We start from the raw sequence: 14,528 nt of genomic DNA on the forward strand, positions 1-14,528 counted from the left end.
GGAGGAGAGAGAGTAAGAGAAGAAGGATTCAAAGTCTCCAAAATCAGTATTTCTATTCTACACCTCATGTCTTAGCTCTAGACTCGGTTTTCAAATGCATACCAGACGTTGTCATTTGAATGCTCAGCAGAACATTTATGTTCAGGAACTTCCCAATGGACCCCACTATCTTTGTATTTCGAACAGTTTCGCTTTCGCTACTGTAATTAATTTCTCAGGGAAGCCATAACTATCTACCTGACCATCTCAGAGTCATCCTCTTTTCCCTCATTTCTATAACACCCACATTCAGTAAGCTGTGTCAGTGACACCGAGAGATACCTTCCTCTGGCTCCCCACTGCCTGCCTTAGTTCACTCCCTTGTCACCTCCTGTGGTGTCTTAACTAACTTCCTAATTGGCTCCTAGGCCTCAGCCAGGCACCCCATCATCTACCCTCTACCTGCCACCAAAATTGTCCTTCATACAGATACAATGTTATCATCTACTTTTAAACTTTCAATGGCTCCCCATTATTCTATGAGCAAGTCAACCAGGGCGTATACAGAAGTCTTCCCAAACTCACTTGTTTAGATCTGTTCAGGTCTGTTTCATAAACCCCAACCACTCTGAACTAATGGTCATTTTCCAAATACACCAACCGTTTTCAAGCCTGCGCATCTCCCTAAGCGTCGTTCAATGTAGCAGGAATACCCATCATCCCACCCCACCTGCCTTGGCGGCTCTAGGCCTAACTGAATTTCTTTTGTGACCCAGGTTAGATGTTACCTTCTCTGCGATGTCTTCTCCAGAATATAAGTAATTGCGAATTTTCCTGATAGATGTCCAAATACTCTGGCTTTACGCTCCCAAAGAACTTTTCTTAGTGCATTCAGTGTGGCCCTCAGCTAAACCGTATGAAAGCTCTGTGCAAATGAGGTAGAAATGTCCCCTCTGGGCAGAGGCAGCTCTGTGTCTGGCTCTAAGATTTGACAAATGAAGTGTGGGCTGCATTTCAGCTCGGTCAAGTGGGACCTGCTGCTTTGATCAGGCTCACGTATGCAAGGAAAAACCCTGTCCAACTGTACATGCTGGCCCCGAGAACTTATCATAATTATTACGATTGCCTTACCGATGCCACAGTCTTCACCACCAGCTGGTGAATTCTTAGAAGGCAGTTACATCAAGCAAAATTTGTAGTCTTAGAACCTAGGACATAGTAAGCATTGATAAGTGTTCTTTGAATTGTTATTTTGTGGAATGAGAAGACATTCCCAAAGTTACCAAAGGAAGATCTCTGAAGTACATAATAAACATGTACCTAAGTGTTCTTAGCTCTGCAGCTCTGGGCAACTCATCTGACTTGCTTATATCCTAGTTTCCTGATCTATAAATCGGGGGTAACAAGAGTGCCTCCCTCAGGGTTGTTGTGAGGATCTGATGAGATAATATCTGTAAAGTGCTGAGAAGAGTGCCCAGGCCAGCATATGCATTATGTAAGTATTGACTATTGTTATGCACATAGGAGACATAAAGCAGTATTCTGAGATGAGTCTTTATAAATTTGACAACAAATAAGACAATTTTGGAGGAAGAATCTTCCTGCCTTGATTTTAAAAAAACATAGAGAAGATATTCCAGTTTGTATAAAGCTATTACCATAAATGTTAAAAAGATATTCTATCTTAAAAGATAGAATCATAATATTTTAGAATTTGGAAGGAGTTTAGAGGTAATCCAGACTGCTTTTCTTAGAGATAAAAGAACTAAGTGACCTTTCATGGAGTCTAGTGTTTCTCCACCTGCCCCATTCCCAAAGTCCAGCCTCATCTTCCTCTGCCCTGGCCTCCAATATTCTTCCTTCCACACATCAAGCCACAGTCTCGGACACCATTAGCCTTTCCCAGAATGCACTCTCTCACAACTTCTTTTCCTCTGCCTGCGATAGCCCTTCTTCCTGCGTCTTACCGCACCGCCCACCCCTCACCAGCTGATTTGATTAAACAGCTTCATGCACATCTTTCAAGTCCTAGTTCCATTGTTATATCTTCTCTGGTGAAGCCTTCCCCCTACTTCCTCAGCCAAAATTAGCTGCTTCCCCCTCTATGTTCCCAGAGCTCGCTGTGTGTTCATACCTCTGTTTGGCCCTTATCAGAGCAAGGGCTCTGGAGCCCAACTGTCTGGGTTTAAATCCCAGCTCTGCCACTTACTACCTGTGTTTCCTTTGCTCCTCTGTGTCTCAATTGGTTTATCTATCAAATTGGAATAATAGCCAGACCTACCTCATGTAGTCATTTGTTCAACAAATAATTATTGACTGCTCATTGTGTATCAGGAGCTATTCCAGGACTTGGAGTTATATGGTTAACAGTACCAAGTCTTTGCTCTCATGAGCTTATACTGAATAGGAGAGTCAAAGAAATAAAATCAAGTATAATCAAGTATTATCATTATATTAAGTGCCATGAAAAAATAGCAGAGAAGAAGACTCAGAGTAATTGGGGGTTGTTGTTTTAGAGAGGAAAGTCAGGGAAAGTCTCTTAGAGGAGGTGACATTTCAGACCTGGGGAAAACAAGGGAATAAGCCACAGAAATCTGGCAGGAATGCATTTAGATGGAGGAAACTTCACGTGCAAAGGCCCTGAGGCAGGAAAGATGAGCTTGGGGGTGGGGTGACAGAAAACCTAACAGGGCTGCTGCCAAGTTAGAGAAGCAGAGAATGGAAGGAATGAGGCACTCCTTCTCCCTAGCACCAATACTTTTGGATTGTTGTTTCCTAAATGTTTCCCCAATTCATTTTTCGCTTCTCTTCACCCCTGATCTTGTATCTTGTTATCCCTGATTTCTCTCTTTGCAGTCAACTTCCCTCAAAGCTACCCTTCATCCTGCTGACAGGATGATCAAAATATGTAACTCTGACCCCATGGTTCTCTGCTTTATACTTTTCCATGTGTTGACTCAGTATTGCTTATAGAGTAAGTCCCAAATGCTTTACCGCTGAGCAAAGTCCCTTAGGACCTAGCCCCTGCCTAACTCTCTACTTCATACACTCCAGCCACACCAAAGTAGTAGTTCCCCCAAATAATGTATTTCTGGGCTCTATGCCTTGCCTCAAGCTATTTCCGTTCCCTAAAAACCATCCCCTCTCCCAGGTTTTTGCTTGGCTGACTCAAGTCAGGCTCAGCTCGGAGTTACTTCTCTTCTGTATGCTCATTACAGCCTGGGAGTGCCTCAGCACTTCCACTTAACAGAAATTATTAAGAAGATCTGTTGATATACATCTGCCTCTCCAGTTAGCTTCTAATTTTCTCAAGGGCAGAGAATTGGTTCTTAATCATGTTTTGCCCTCAGGGCACTGATGTGAATTCTGACCAAAAGCAGCTAAGCAAGGACTGGATTCATCTCCTTTCCTATGTTGCCAGCTAACAACTCACTTCCAAGTCTGTCTCTTGGTCCCAGGCCCACAACAGACAGCTGCCCTGTTGTGCAGGTGAATGTGTTTCAAAAGATGCCTGAAAGTTTCCAAGAGTCTTTAATCAGATTTGTCCATAAAATTCAAAAAGAAGATAAAATGTATAGCTCAGAAGGATAGACATCCATATGTCTGAGAAAAATAGGAAAGAACAGAAATTGTCCTGTGACTTTCATATTTTCACTAACAAGTTTTTTTAAAAAATACAGAATACTGGAAGAAGCAGGCTTATTTTAAATAAATCCATTTCCAGCATTTCAACCTTTCATTATTTAAACTAAAGGATCACCAGCCAAGTGTAATTTCTATACCTTTATTGTACTTCTCATGATACTGTATAGCATAGTATATAGGAGTTTGAGAATAGATGCTAAGTCAATCCTTTTTCAAATTAACATATTATTTTCCTTAGTTAAGGTTCATTTAAGTTCAAAGTTCTAGGTTCCATTAGAAAATTTAATTGATTTTTTTAATGTCCAACGCACTCAATAAAGCAACTTTTGTAGTCCCATGTCCTAATCACCTAAAAAGATTAACCTGGAGCTGATCCTAACCGTCACAAACTCTTTCAAAAGTTTAGTAAAAAAGAAAAGCTAACTATGGTTGTGGAAAAGCTGCTGTCCTTCCAACATAAACCAAAGACTGACTTAATACATCCCTGGGGAAAAACTTGCAAAATGATGAGTCTGTTCTCTTCGCAGCATAGACGAGAGAAACCACCCTGTATTATTTCCACCGTCTTCTCCTCCCTTAGAACTTTCTCCATTACTTGACCTTGATGTCCCCTTCATTGGACTTCCATTACCTCTCAGATGAGATATGAATTCCCTCGTGATCACCGAGAACATGCTTCCCCTTTAAGACCTCCATGCACTTGAACATCCTTAGCTCTCCACTTGGAAGGTGTTTTTCTCCCTCACTGGTCTGATGAATGCTTACACATCCTTCAGGAAGTACCTCAGACAACACCTGCTCAGTGAGCTCAGTGAAGAGCTGCTGGCTCCCTCCCTAGATCCTCCAGGCAGGGAAAAGAGTAGCCTTCTTTGTACTCTCAGCCCATCCTATACTTTCCAACCTCACTTGGACAAGTGTGATGACTATTTGTTTGCCAGACTAGAAGCTCCCTGAGGGCAGAGACCATGTTTATCCCTCTTTGTATGCTCTGTGACTAACTCGGTGTCTGTGTTTGTTGACTGACTGACTGAGGCAGAGAGAACTGCTGCAAGGGAGAACAACTCTCCATCCACTAAGGGTTCATGGGACTGTAACCAAGTTACCCCCACATTGGCAAGTGGGGCAAGTTGGTTAAATTACTGCAGCAAAAGAAGGCCTGATCCAACAGTGCCTCCCTACCCGCACTGAGCTCCAGCTACTGGATGAAGGACATTTTCATGAAACTCTTAAACCCCAGTGTTTTTCCCTCATACCACCCATCCTATTCATCAGGGACATTTATGTTAAATGAATTTAATCCAAAACAAAATGCTCTATTAACTGTCGTACCTTTCCACTTCACCACAATAATTTAAAAGGTTTTCATTTGTGCAAGCATTTTACAGTCAGGAATAAACACAGAGGATAGCAGTGAAAAGGTTTGTTTACACGCCTTTACACCACTGTGTAAGGAAGACATAGTGGAGTTTACATTTATGCCATGTAAATCGCTACAGAACCAGATGTGGCTTACAAGGTACCTTGTAACTCATCCCCTCTAAGCAATAAAGCCTTTTTTTTTTTTTTCTGGCAAAAGTTTGAGAAACTTACTGCTGTTTTCTATCAGCAGATACAACAGATGGCTGGCACATGCCTGCTTTGCTAAATGAAATGGGCTCTCTGCAGAATTACTCTTTGATCCCTAGTGGCATGTCCACAACACCACAATGCAAAACACCACAGCATAACAAAATCTAAACATTAAAGGTTTAAAGCTGTGCTTTTGATATGAGTACCTTCTTTAAAGAATCGTGCCCGCAGTATGTAAACATATTCACATTCCCACTTTGAAACCATGGAACAGAGGTCAAAAAACAAGGCATTTCCCCCATTTGGTGACATAAAATTACCGCAAAGGTATGACGGCAAACCCCAGGAGTGCGAAGGTATGCAGCCACTTGGATTGTAACTACCAAAACAATCATAACTCCATTAGGAAAAAATGTGGACAGTATACATTAAGGGATTTAAATAATTAATAATAATAATAATAAATAATGTGTTACCATAACTTCAGAGTTGGAAGGAGGTGTTTAAGGGTATTTGGCAGTTCCTTTGAAGAGAAAGAGGAGGTACTTGAATTAAAATTCACTGCTGTTTTTCTTTGATTTTTGTCAAGGGGAGAAAGGAAGGGAAAAAGCATTTTAATACAGGTCTCCTTAACTCAACCAGTCCAATGGGAAATTTGAGACTGCAGACTGCAGCTGATTTAATGGGACCCGTGTTACATCATATCAAACACTACACTGCAAAAACAAGCTATCTGGGGCTTTAGGGGCATTTTAGTGACAGAATTGGATTATCCAGTTGATATTACAGAAACATATCAGTAGAGTGATTCTATTTTTTTTTAAGTTAGCAAAAATGTGAGTTAGTTGTCAGGAAAACGGCCTGATTTTGACTTCTTCCCAGCCCCGCCAACAGTATTTTCCTCATTTTTAAGCTGAATTTGGGTACTACTGACCGGAATCATTCACAAAGACACCACTATCCCGGCAAAGTTCTCAAGCTTTCCTTATACTTGATTTTGTATTATTACTGTTATTATTTGGGACAGTTTTCAATAATTCAAGACGTTTTGTTTTTAATTGATAGAGAGCTACTAAGGATTATGAACACATAATTAACCTTACATGTTGGAAAATATTTCACTTGATACATTGTATCTTCAGCATATCTAATATTTCCTATTTTTAATGGTTATACATAATACAAAGGAGCACATTTCTGCAGTTTAACCCAATAAAATCAATTCTTCTAAAATACACACATGACCACCCACCTCCCTAAGGTAGCAGGCAAATTCTCCTCTTCCTTTCCTGTATCCACAACAACACTTTTAATTTTTGTTTTTAAACATCTTGAAATTGAGAAAAATTAAGCTATATCACTGCCTTCTAGTGGTTATAAGAATTGTGACCAATATACATGATAAAACTCTTACTCTAAGATCTGGGCCAATATACATGATAAAACTCTTACTCTAAGATCTAGGTGGTTAGAACTTGCATAGTAATCCAGGTGGTGGGTTTGAAGTTAATATTGACCAGTTGTCTTCACCCAGAGAATTTCTATTCCATAGACACTAATTTCACCCCAACCCTTGCCAACCATCTCAGAAATCCAGGCATTTGGTCACCAGGAGGTGGGAAAACTAGTATAGATGGCTCGACATAAATCCATCATGACTACTAAAAAAAGCCAACATAAAAAGAGATGTCCTATTAACCAGGTTCTAGAGCCATAGTACCTTACTATCATAATTCAGGTGATGGAATGTATTATAGTAATTAAGATCCAGTCTCTATGATCTTTATAAATTTTATAAGATTTTATTAAAAACATATTTATTGTATGGGCTATATATAAATTAAAATTTTTGGCTTTATACCAAATTGGTTCATATGGAAATCAGCCGTGGTGTCCTAATATTAGAATTCAGATTTGCCTAACAAAATTTCTCATTAAAATTTTATTTGAAAGCCATTAGGTTTACAAAGGGTTACTTTCCAAATAAAATGTTTAATTAGTGTGTAGTTTAGAAAACTAAAATGGTTGCTCATGGCCCCTACATGTCTCAAATTTAGGGAAAAATTACAATAAGGAATGCATCGTCGAAAAATGTCAACTATTAAAAGTTATATACAGTAACAAAAAGTATTTTCCCATAATTACTACAAATCCTTTAAGCCTAAACCTCGTTAATAGAAATTTTTCTCTCATCTGAAAGTCTTGAGAAGGGGCATGTCAGAAAATTAGTATTTTAAATGGGGGATAAAGTGGAGACAGAGTTTTCCATGGAAAAGGAGGATTTCAGGAAGAGGAAGAGGTTAGATCATTTGATTTCAGGCAGGAAAGCCTTGCAAAGCAGATTTTTGGGGATCTCAAAGGATACTGGTGACAATCCAATAAGCGTTAGTGAATTCTTTGTGCTTCATAGTTATGATCAGCCATGAAGACCATTTGTTTTACCATTTTGTTGAGTGATGTGTTAATGTAAAAATGATGCTAGATAATAAATATAAGTAAACTATTTATAATACAGAACATCATACAATTTTAAACTCTAAAGTACAACCGTTTAGACACATTTAAAGTAAAATAGGTTTTAAAATTATAAATCAATACACATTCATTGTGGAAAAACCAAAATGTAATAGTGCAGATGCAACTAATGTTAACACCTTGCAGGATCAGATGTTTGTCAAATGGTTTTTCCTATGTGTGCCTACATATTCTATAATGGAATCAAACAGAATATGCTGTTATAGACTATTGACTTAATTTGTCATGAACATCTTTCCATGACACTGAGTAGATGTCTAGAATATTCTTATTAATGCTTCATTGTATTCTCCTGCTATTATCACTGGACTTCTAGGTTCTACCCATTTTTTTTTCTTTTTTACTTTTATAAATAGCACAATGAGGAACAGTCTTGCACCTAAATTTTTATTCACAGCCATACTTATTTCCTTAGGATGAATCTCTAGAAGTAAAATTTCCCAGTCAAAGGATCTATATCAAGCCTTTTGCCATCAGATTCGAATTGCCCTGCAAACAAAGGTTAACACAGGCATCAGTCACATATGAATATGCACAATTCTCCACATACTAAAAACACTTTTAAAAAATTTGACCAACTTGATGTGGAGAAATGAATGTCACTATAATTTTTATTTTCATTTGTTCGAGTAGAACATGGAAGTCATTTTAAATGGCCCCAAGAACAATTTGGGTTCCTGGACTCAATTTTCTGGGTTCCTGGGTTCCTGGACTATAATTTATTGGACGTAGGTAATATCTACTGCCTCCACAAGGTCTTCAATCCTAAAGTTATTTTAATTTTCTCCATGTGTTGCCAAAACACTTAAACATTAAGTTTAAATTTTCATTAATCAGCTATGTGTTTTGCTTGTGTTGAAATCCCTAAATGTTTGATATTGGGATGAAATAACTGGATCATGGAATGACATTTCATTTTCCTGGTCAATATTTTGTTGTGGTTTGGCTTTAGCCAGAGATGCCTTTCAAAATACTTAATTAGTATTGAAGTCATTATTTTTCCCATCTTCAAAAGTTCCATGCTTTTCAAACAGTATGGTGCTAAAATCACATAACTTTATTGAGTAAAATGAGTCAAATTTAAGTAATATTTCAAAACATCTTGCTGTTTGGCATTATGAAGGACCTACTCCCTCACTACCATCCCCTGTAAGAAAAACAGACACTGGATTTCACATAGTTACCTGTGGTAACCTATCCAGAGCAGACTGAGCACAGAGAGTGAGATAATTTAATTGAGGAGTTAACATTGTCATGCATAATGAGATAATCCACATGGGATAATCAACACCCAAACAGGAGAGAAAAAAGATGCTGTAAGTTTCATCTCCATGCCAGTTCCACCATCTTCTCTAGTCCACTACAAGGAATAGTCCTGAGATTGTTTCATATGCAATCCATTTTGTACACAACAATATGCCAATATTTGCAAACACACACTATGCTATAAAGCAACAGGAGCGATAACATGAAATTTAAGCCTTTGCTTCAAATTCCATTCTTCAGAAGACAAACTCACATGAAAAATAAATAGATAATTAATAAATAGAGCTATTGACATTTTCTGCTTCTCCTACAGTTGCCAACCCCTTTCAGCTAGTGAGAGGCACAAGTTAAGCTACCTTCTAATGGAGCTTATGAATCCATAAAAGTATAGGTAAAAACAAAATGTTCTTTTTAAAAACACAGAATTAATGTTGACCCCATCGACCAGTAGTCAAACACAAGTAAATAGATTCAGGTGAAACGAAAAGGAGGTAATAAAAGGCCATTCATTGATTTATTACTAATTTCACAATATTCCAAAATTTATCATCCACAAAGTATCTATAAAGAGGGAATTGTCAGGAGAAAAGGAATAATCTCCGTACAGAGCAGTAAGAGCCTCAGTGAACTTATCTGCAAAATGGGGGTATTAGAATAGATGACTTTCTTGTTATGAATTTCAATGGATCCAAAGGATGTCTCTTTTTTTATATAACAATGGACTTGTCAAAGGGTCTAGATTTGATCTACTTTAGAAAAGAAAGATGAGAGAACAGATCTGAGGGAAAAAATACAGCTGAAATAATCAAGCCCATATTATAACAGGTAACAACTAAAGGGAACCAAAGTGGTTTCTCCATTCAAAATAGTTACTTTTTATAAAGTGTTTTTTCTGGATCACATTCCTCATGAAAATATCCATTTAAGTAATTTTAGATTAAAAAAAGACGTGAAAATGTGACTTTAATTAAAATTATAATGATTTTAATAGTAGACACATTTTACCAACTAATGAGCAAAATAATTTATTACTTACCATTTGTCATTAAAGGTCATTTGATTAGAGGTCATTTATGTAATACTAAAACTGTACAAAAGGTTAACATAGATGCTAGTGTGCTAGGAAATAAAAGAAATGCTTCTTTATAAAAATATACTGCAGTTTTCTTTTTCCATGTAAAATTATTAAAATGGTAGCTTAAAAAAAATAGCCTGCAATATTTTATAAACGTTCTTATATGACACTTTTTGAATCTGTGAACTTCATACCAATTTTTTTCAAATGCACAATGTCAAAAATACTTAGAGACTTTAAAATTGGTTGTACAGTATAAATGTCACAAATGATTAGTATATGGTATGGAAAAAGAGTTTTTTAAATCTTTTGTTAAAGGTTAATAGCAATGATCACAGAAAGAAGTGATGTTGGTATCTGAGGTTTTTATATTTCCAGCAGCCTGAAGACACTGAATCTGATCAAAACAGTGGCTTAGGCACATTGCTCACCCTTTCCTTTTTGGAGTCTTTATGTGATATGTTTAAATAAGTGGAAGTTAATTCTTTATTTATTTTGGAGATCAGATTCTCATCACTCTCAAAACTTGTAAAAATGTGCCACACTATACAATATTTCTACTGGCATCAGGCAGTGGAAAAGGTAATTTTCTCCACCCTTTCCGGTTATAAGAACTTACCTGCCCTGCAGCTTGCCAGGTAAAATTCATGGAATGGATATTGACAGGAATAGCTGGCATTCTCTGTTGTGCTTTTCTGAAATCATGTGTGAAAGGGGCCATTTTGCCCTCTGAAACAATCAAGATATCTTCTTCAAATCCTGGGTTTAAAAAGAAACCAACAAATCTATCAAAGTAGGTGGCGTCAGCAACTTCATGCAAAAAGAACACCAAATATTTAGTATGGGTCATTTCTTCTCACAAAGCACCTGCCTTGGTACCAATTAGCTCTCTTCTGATTGTGATACGAATGATGCCAACAGACACATGCTTTCAGGGAAAAGAAGTGAACATGGAGTTAACTGGTGCTAACAAATGTTGGATCCACCTAAAAACGTAGGGCCATGGAAACTAGCACCAGCAGGATCAGAACACTAGATCAGCTTAGGTTCCTTGAGAGAGACATTTATATGCTTTCAGATGGAAAACAGCTAATTAGAAGGGGGAACAATCTTCCTTAGAAATTAAGTTTTAAAAACATACTAAAAGCATGCATATCTCCTTTAGTGGAAGAACTGGAGACCAAGCGGGGGAAGGTGCTGGGTACTGGAGCCTTGCTTACCTATGAGCACTCTCGCCTGGTGAGCATCGATCCACAAGTACAGGCTTTCCTCCCGCGGCTGCCCGACCTCCGCCCGCAGCACTAGTAGGCACGGCAGGATGCTCCAGAAGCTGAGCGCGGCGGCAGGGAAGGCGCTTCTCTGGGCCATGCTACTCCAGACCTCCTTGCTGATGGCTTTCGCCGCTGAAACTACTTCTGCCTCCCCTACCCAACCCGCAGACGTTAAGTTGCCCTCGGCCGGAGCTGTTCCCGCGTAGAGCTCTGGGTTTGTAGCCTCCCGATAGGGTGCGAGTAAGGATGGAGGGAAAGAGCGGGCGCCCGCGGGGCAAGAGGAGGGGGTCCGAGAGGGAGAGGGGACAGCAGAGACGCTAGACTGGCAAAGCAGCAAATGCCAGCACGCGCGCGGCGAGGCCAACAGTCAGGGGGTTAAATACAGCGAGAGAGGAAGAGCGGGAAGGGCGGGCGCGAGTGGGGTGCGAGCTAGAAGTAAAGAGACCCAGCCGGCCGCCACTGGGGGGCGCTGCGGAGCGCGCGGGGGGCGGGGCGGCGCGGGGTTCTTCGCGGCTGAGTTCAGGCCGCGGTGTGCAAAGTGGGAGAGCGTGCAAAGGGGGTGCGTGGTGGAGGCGATTGAGGGGAAGAGCACTCAGAGGGACCCCTGGGACGACGCTCGCCTGTGCCTCCAGCCAGGCGAGGCATGGGGGAAGGGAAATGGGATGAACTAACAGCGCAGGGCTTTGAGCGCGGATGATGACGATGACGACGACGACGACTCCCATTTCTACCGCGCTGCTAAATGAAAGCATCTATTCTTCCACTTCTCCCTTCCCGCTACTATCCTTCCACTCTGCAAATCCTGCCCTATCTGACCCGCGGTACGCTGACATGTTGCGCCTTCTCATACATTTTAAACCCGAGTCTCCACACTCCAGAGGTGCCCCGATTGCAGGCACTCGGCTTGATTCCGGGAGCGGGGCTTTCATTCCACACTTGTCAGACACTGCGAAGGGTGCTTTACCAGCTGGGGAGGCTCCTCTCACCACTAATCCAGTAGCACCAGGAAAAGTCCCCTGGGCTCTGGATGACAGGCGTACCTGAACCCGTGGGGGTAGAGGTCCCAAAAGTTCTGAATATATTTGCTGGTGTTTCAAGAAATTCGGAGGCACGCGCTGGTGCACACATCACAGGCGCTTGAGGACAGGACCAAGTCTCCGGCCTTGCCCGTGGAAAGAGCAGTTGGCTGGCAGTGAGCTACACACTAACACACGCATCCGACCCCAGCGCGAAGGATTAATATTGTATTAATCTTCCTTAGAAATTAAGTTTGAAAAACATACTAAATGCACTTAACTTGTCTCCTACCTAATTCCTTGGATGCGGAAAGAAAATGGAAGCAAAAGGTTTTGTTTTTGTTTTTGTTTTGTTTTTTAATTTAGAAAGATTTCAGACTCAGAAAAGGGTTGTTTACTTCTCTTTTTTTTAGCACCCAGATGCTGTGACAAATGCCCCAAGGATTGAGTGTCCCCAGACTGGGCATGGTGTTTTTCACTCAGTACTTTGTAGAGTAGTGGACACCTCAAGAGGGAAAAACAAACAGAAACAACAGAGTAGAAGCTGAACATGTGCCTACACTGAGTTAAATACATATTAGGTCACGGGAATTTACAAAAGAACAGAATATGAGGTTCCAATTATGAAATATTTTTAGGTGTACAGCTGTTGATCTTTGAAGAGAATTACACAAGACTATCATGACTATTTGAACTTGCAGTGTCTTCATTTTAAAAGTACTTTAATTTGAAGTGCTTACTTAATCCTCACAACTCTTTCACGTAGGTACTATAATTATTTCCATTTTACTGATGAGGAAACAAGGTTCAAAAAGGTCCAGTAAATTGACTGTGATTACCCAGCTGGTAAGAGGCAGAGTCAGAGTTCAAATCCCAGTGACTCTGATTTCAAAACCCATTCTCTCAGCCACTATACCCCATACTGATAAGTAAATCACAATTAAGTCTGTCCGCATCCAAAGCTTCACAATTGTTCTTCCATTAAAATAAAAACAGTGACCTCTTTTCAAAGATTTCATTAGTTTTTATTTCAGGGAATGTTCATTTATATAATGTATTCATATACACTGAGCAATCTCTAAAACACGTTAACATTATAATGCTAATTGCCTCTCAGTTAAAGATAATAATTTCATAACACAATAGACATTTTCTTTGACTTTAGAAAGTGGTTTTAATTGAAAAAAAAATTTTCCTTAATATTGCTCAAAACCCTATGGCTCTTGGAGCAAGGACGCCCTCTACAGGTTGTTCTAATCAAGTACTAGTGATTGAAAAAGAACCTTCATGAAATGTACGTTTTGGTAGAGAGAAAGAGACTAGATTTCCTCTGAATTCACCTTCCTCTGAGTGAGGTTCTCCTGCAGCAGTTGAATTTCGTGTTGATAATTAATAGTAAAATATCTTGCTACAGCAAGGAAATATTTTTCCTTCCAGAATAGTTGGTCTCTGTTCACTTCTTCCCAACAGTGGGCAATTAGAAAAATTATATTTTATTACAGATAGATCAAAATGCTATTTAAAATATCTTGGATTTGAACTCTTTTGGTTTTTAAATGGAAGGAATGAACATATTTTATGTTATATAACAGTCAGATATTTTGAAGAGTAACAGGGTGTATCTTTTGGGGGGAAGGTCCATCTAAGAACTAAACCGGACTTGACTCTCCTTTCTGTTCTTAAGGCGTAGTGACAGTGGCTTTTTCATTTAGAATACAATCGTGTTTTAAAATTTCTCTACTCAAATAAAACTGTAATAATATTTATTTGCCCATGAAAAAATTGGAAATGATATGCTAGGAGGCATTACAAGTCAACTTCTTTTAGTTTGCAAATTCTACCATTTATTTTCCATTTCATTATCCTTCTTTTCCTTGCATAATTTATTCTCATCAGTTACATTTGCAGGCAGGTTTGTTTATTTGTTTATTAACTCATTCACTCATTCCACAAAGATTTATTAAACTCTTATTTTATGTGAGGTACTATCCTAGAAATTACAGGAAACACAAAGGCAGAAAAACAATCATGAAACTACATGAAAAACAAAACATGATGCCAGCCCTTAAAGAGCATTGGAGTTTTTAAAATGAGTAAGACAAACCCCCAAGTAACTGTAGTGCAAGGCAGAGACAATGGTGATTGTTGACAAGACAGAAAGACTGGAAATTC

General features: G+C 39.2%; 1 protein-coding gene across 1 annotated transcript in view; it reads right to left on the reverse strand.

Annotated features, from left to right (window-relative positions):
* The window catches only part of WIF1 (WNT inhibitory factor 1), a 71,172-nt gene extending 59,386 nt beyond the window's left edge, over window positions 1-11,786 (reverse strand). The window contains exons 1-2 of the mRNA XM_033116145.1: window positions 11,290-11,786; window positions 10,689-10,828 (exon numbers count right to left, since the gene is read on the reverse strand). Coding sequence (XP_032972036.1) covers window positions 10,689-10,828; window positions 11,290-11,437 — 288 coding nt within the window. The 5' untranslated portion in view covers window positions 11,438-11,786. The remainder of the gene's footprint in view (window positions 1-10,688; window positions 10,829-11,289) is intronic.
* Between the last annotated feature and the right edge of the window lie 2,742 nt (window positions 11,787-14,528).

Source organism: Rhinolophus ferrumequinum, chromosome 10, assembly GCF_004115265.2.
Source record: "Rhinolophus ferrumequinum isolate MPI-CBG mRhiFer1 chromosome 10, mRhiFer1_v1.p, whole genome shotgun sequence".
NCBI lineage: Eukaryota > Metazoa > Chordata > Mammalia > Chiroptera > Rhinolophidae > Rhinolophus > Rhinolophus ferrumequinum.